General features: G+C 32.7%; 1 protein-coding gene across 1 annotated transcript in view; it reads left to right on the plus strand.

The window, feature by feature from the left end:
- The window catches only part of PTPRQ (protein tyrosine phosphatase receptor type Q), a 197,324-nt gene extending 193,932 nt beyond the window's left edge, over positions 1–3,392 (plus strand). The window contains exons 44-45 of the mRNA XM_029205660.1: positions 1,729–1,852; positions 2,103–3,392. Coding sequence (XP_029061493.1) covers positions 1,729–1,852; positions 2,103–2,140 — 162 coding nt within the window. The 3' untranslated portion in view covers positions 2,141–3,392. The remainder of the gene's footprint in view (positions 1–1,728; positions 1,853–2,102) is intronic.
- Positions 3,393–6,000: the final 2,608 nt, after the last annotated feature.

The following is a 6,000-nucleotide window of genomic DNA, read 5'->3' on the forward strand; positions in this document are numbered from 1 at the left end:
CATATATACATGGCTGGCCTTAAATCTCACAACATAGCTTTCCTGATCCCCTAGATGAGGAAACTGAACATCAGAAAAGTTTAATTCTTAAGGTAACAGGACTATCTAGGGTAGAAACTGGAACTGAACTCTTCACTGCCTCTTTGGCAATAACACGCCACAGCAGAGGGATCTTGGAAAATGTAGTACTGCCCTGTGGAGCTCAGCCTGCCCTGCTGGCAGAGTTTACACCCATCATTCTTTCCAGTGGAGAAAGATGAGATTGGGACAGTTAGAAGTTTCACATATCAGATGTGACTTCAAATTCAAATGTGTTTTTTTTCTAAAATACCAGAACTCATAAACTTAAATGACTGTTGTTTTCAAAGAAATTATACCATGTCAATATATTTCTGTCAATAATGTTATTCATTGTGCAGTGCATATCTTAAAATACTCATTTGGAATTACCCTGAGAAGAAATTTAACAGCAATTTCAACAGAATTTTTATTACCTTATAACAATCCTTCATTTCTTACCAAAACTGAATTATGTAACTTGATCATCCACCTCACAGACTTGATCCCTAATGACTTCTGAATGTTCTCCAAATCAAGTCTGTCCTGAAATGGTAAAGATCTGCTAACTGTGAGAATTAAATGAGGCTAAGTCAACATTCATTACGCAACTACCACATTCCAGGCACTATTACACACAATGGGAATAGAGCAGTGAATATGACAGAGTTCTGTCCTCATAGAGCTGACAGTGATGAGATGTGTGTGGAAACATTTTGTAATCCACGAAGAAATAGGTATTCCTAATAATGACCAACAATCTCTAGAGACAGTTTCAATAGTGAAGTTCCAAAAAGGTTTTGAGGTGTAGTAGCAATAGATATGAATATAATTTCTTAAGATGGTCACTTTAGAGGACATTCTATTTAAATCAGTTGTCAGTATGTGTGTTTGTGTGTGTGTGTGTGTGTGTGTGTGTGTGTGAATCTTAAACATTTGGTTATATTCCTTTAACCTCAGGTACCTTCCCTATGTAAAAATGAGGGTGCTTTTCTATGACTGTAACCTTAACTACCTTTGGGAAAGTCCAAACCCAGAAATGCTAACAGTTTATTGAATTATATTGAATAAACTTAAAGAACCCAGATGGTATTGAATTTCATCCTAACTTTAGATGAAATGTTCGGAGTCCTGCCTTATATTTACAAATAGAGACCAGATCCTTGACATTAAGTAGGCCAAATGTTGGGTGATTAACAGAATTGTTAAATATTTTAAATATGCTGATCGTGTGTAGATATGCTCAGTCACAGCTTTTGAAAGTAAATTTAGTATCTGCATTCCAACAGCCATTCTAACAAGAAAAATATTTAAGAAAAATTACTCAGTTATGCCTAACAGGAAAAAGGAAACTTATAAACAAATTTGAATAATATAATTTGCTACTTTTTAAAATTACAGAAAGAAAGAATATATGAACACTTAGTATTTAATGACAAGTAATTTTAAAAACTGGAGACTACAAAAAGCCACAGGAATTTAGTAAATCTTATGTTTGAAATGATAAAAAATCATTTATATTCATGGTAAATTCTGTGCCTCTAATTTAGCTATTTAACATTTGTTGAGTTCAATATTACTTTTCACTGTAAAAGTATAGCCCCCCCCGCCCCCGTATAAGAAAATCCCTACCCCGTCCATTTATTTAACCATCCTTTCTTTGGTGTCTAGGCACAGTATATCTTTTTACATCAGTGTGTTCTGGATCTCTTATCAAGTAAAGGAAGTAATCAGCCCATCTGTTTTGTTAACTATTCAGCACTTCAAAAGATGGACTCTTTGGACACCATGGAAGGTAAACAGAGGCAATGTATATCAATTTACTACTAGTTTACCACCTATAGCAGGAGCATTAATTTAATAATAACCGTATGTTGAAAATGTTTTAGAAGCTTGGCTGGCACACATATCAATTCTTTAATTTCTCTCTAATCCAAGTTAGGATAATAGCCTTTCCGATACACTATATTTTTGTCATGAAACATTTAAATCTTTTCAACTGTTAACTTCAATTCTCTCTTGTGACATGTTACTTTATATTATAGGTGATGTTGAGCTTGAATGGGAAGAAACCACCATGTAAATATTCAGACCAAAGATTACAACTGGAAGATATTTTCAAATCCCAGGGGCCAAAATACCCCCTTACTCTTCTGAATTAAAATGTGCAACCTTAAATAAAACTCTACGCTTCCCTTACTGTGCCTTACTAAATGGATTGACATTTTATGAATAGTTCTAGGAAATAGCTAATTCAGGATAGTTATCTGTTTTGTACAGAATAAATATTATACATGTAAAATGTTTAAGAAGAGATATCCCAGAGATTTTTGAAGCCTTCTATGTTTTGGGAATGAGCCAAACATAAAATTATTATTATATTTACATTAATGTTTCAATGTGAATTTTCCCTACATATTGGATTTGATCTTGAACAAAAGTTGTAAATGTTGATTCAGTAGTGTTATTTTGGCCTCCAGGGTGTTGACTTTTCTCGTGGGTAACTTCCAGGACTGTCATAATGATCTGTACTTCCATGTATGCCCCTGTGTTTTGAATCCCCTGTTTTATGAGTGCTGAGATATCATCTCACGATCTCGAACAGCTGAACAGTAACCCCCTGACACTGCTGGGATTACTTAGCCTTTATACAACACACAGTAGCTCTTCGGGTACACTTAGGGCTATTTCAATTGCATTGTAATCTTTAGTTTGAAAAACAAAAGGAAAAATTAAACAGTGCAATTGCTCATGTGAAGTTGTCGAGTACTTTTGTAGCCTGTCTGCATTTGTACATTTTCAGGAACAAGCTGTACCACTATATTGTATATTTGAATACATAGTTAAATGTATCAGTATTTTTCCATTAGATATGTATGCAACCTAATAACAATTTTGAAGGGTTTCTTCAGCAGAAATGCATGAAAACAGTAATAAAAATGTGATGTGTTACAAGGTCATAAACCAATGATGTGCTGCTGTGGTGCCAACCAGAGACTTCTGAATAGATTACATAAAACGGTCTTTATTTCATTTCCCAAGGTTGATTATTGAGGAGTGTATTAGGTGGAACTGAACACTGAAGAAATTAACCAGACTGTAGCAAATTAGAGATTTTTTTTAAAAGCAAATAATTCACCCTCCTTTTTGTTAGACAGTAACAATGTACAAAGTAAGTTTTGAACTATATGAAATTATTTTGTCATAGATTTCAATTAAGGGTCATGAAATAGTATTAATTATTTCTTTTATGGTAAGAATCATATCTTATACTTATTTCTGCTGGAATATACATATAGAAAAAGTGATGGCCAATAAAATTGAATTTTAAGGAACTGAGTCACTCTGCAGCATGATTTCAGAGGTCCTTATAAACATAAATTTGATTTTGTATCACATATTAAGATATAATAATTATCTTAACATAATGAAGTATAAGTACAATACAGTAATATAATGTGGTATAAATAATTAAGATATAATAATTTCCCAAGGTATCCAAAGATAGTAATTTTAAAATCAAATTTATTATGCAAGAAATTAAATCCTTTAGTCTTACAAGCAATCCTGCTTTCTGTTTTTTATGGCAAGGGTGTGTAAATAAATACAATCCATTAATGTTCCAACCAAAAAGTTTACTCTATAGAAAGTTACAGAAGACAATAAGAAATGATGAAAACTCTAAAAGATTCAAGTTTGAGTGACAAGGTCTTCAGTTTGCTTCACGTGTCAGTCATTGAAAATGAGTGGTAAGCCAGTACTTATTAATGTGGGTTTTTGTATTCATGGAAGACAGATAACAGCCTGTGGAAAGTACTGGTGAGTCTACTTTTAAATGTATTAAATGGTAAGAAAATAAATCCTTCAATCCACAAGCCAGTCCATTTTCTATAATATCTATATAAAACAGAGAGTAGAGAATAGAGTTGACCCGTGTATATATGCATGTGTGTGCATATAAAAAAAGTTTTAATATAAGGCCTCCTCTAAAAGAGCGCTTATCAATCTTTAACATGTATACAGATCATCTGCAGGTGGTGGTAAAATGCAGATTCTGCTTCAGTAGGTCCAGGAGGGCACCTAAGATTCTTCATTTCTAGAAAGTACTCAAGTAATAATATTGCTGCCTGAGCTTGGGCCATACACTGAATAGCAAATCTCTAAAAGACAGGATCAGAATAATTTTATTTCCATCTGAAATTATTTGAAACATGTTAAAAAAGATTTGTCTTCATTATCAAAAACGTAACAAAGCACCTGTTAAATGTGTATAGCTCACTAGCTATACCACAAAACTGTAACTGAAATTGAACTGAAACACATATTAATGTTAACTAAATTTTCTCTTAATTATATTGTGAAAATGCTAGTTCACAAGCCAGATTTTTATAGGTGGCTACTAAGTGCAAATTAAAATAATGAGGAACATCTGTAACATTTTTAGATCAGATTTGTCAAAATACTTTGAAGCATATGTACAATAAATGAGCAACATGTGTTTTATCTGAACCAAATGAAACTGGAGCCTCTCAGAATGGTTTGCCAGAAACGAGAGCAGCTGTGGGTATCGCCTCTACTTTCATCCTGCTTTAAAACACAGAATTTTCTTCTTTCACTTTATAGGTGAAATGTGTGATACGACTTTTGAAAAAGCTAATTAAACCTTTCCCTCTTCATAAAGGAGATGGTGATTCACTCTTCACATCTGGTACCAAACACTAGATTTTAAAAATGAAATTTAAGTTCAGCAAACTACTCTACACGTCCATGACATTACTGTGATAGGTCCACTTTTGTAGTTCAACTCTTAGAAAACTCACAGTAAAGTTTTTGATGATGCCAGTAACACAAAATGATCGGAAATTCTCAACTGAATGGTATTAAAAAGTGAAAATGTGGGATAAAAAAGTTCATAAAGCATAATCTTGACAAAACAGCTTGCCTTCTTAGCACAAGTAATATTTCATGGTAAATAACATCATGAATATGCATAGAGCTTCCATTTGGAATCAAAACTCATATAACCATCAATTCATGAAGATGTTCTGAGGAATAGATTAGATCACACATATGAAGGTGTTTCAAAAAGTACAAAGAACTCTACAAAGTTAAGATAATTTTTTACCCGGGTTGGACAGTATGTAACATTTATCAGTAAGATAACGCACCCCATTATAAGATTGTATTGTATTTGTGATATTAATTCCATGTTTGTATGTCTGTTTCACATGCAAACGTTAAAGAGAAAATTATGGCAGATATACTGATTTCTGCTAAATAAAACCACTGATACTTTGTTTTTCATGAATGATTAAGAGCGTTCTCAAGGAATGTTTGGACTAAAGTGAATAAACAAATAAAAAATTGTGATTTAGAAAACAAATCAAGAAAATTTCCATTTCAGGTGTTTCAAATGGACATACTAAATCACTGCCTACAATACAGTCGTTTGAAAATAAAACTGTAACTTAATAGAAGGTGATGAAAAGCATTATTCTCCCTTGTTCATGAGATTATGTTTCTTTAGAATCACAAGCTTAAATTATTTTAATTTTTACTGAAAGTATTAGATTGAGAAGTCATTTTAGTAAATTATAAACTTTTCAGAATACTTTTACCCCCATCATCCTGATTAATCCTTACAAAATCCTCTAAGATCTGCAGTGTCCCATATTACAGATAAATATAATGAAAGCTTAACAGATGTGCCAGAGACCACATTTAGTAAAGATGGAAGCTGCATATCATAATCAAGTTACTGAAAGCCAATGATAAAGATAAAAATTTTAAAGGCAACAAAGAAAATAGAGACCTGCTGAGGTGTTCAAATATAAGAAAATATGCTGGCTTCTATTCAGAAACAATGCAAGCCAACTGACAATGGAATGACATATTCAAAGTGCTCAAATTACCTCCTAAACCTGATTAAGGGCAAATACAAAA

This window comes from Monodon monoceros, unplaced genomic scaffold (assembly GCF_005190385.1).
Source record: "Monodon monoceros isolate NGI ecotype Baffin Bay Population unplaced genomic scaffold, NGI_Narwhal_1 Super_Scaffold_6, whole genome shotgun sequence".
NCBI classification, from domain to species: Eukaryota; Metazoa; Chordata; class Mammalia; order Artiodactyla; family Monodontidae; genus Monodon; species Monodon monoceros.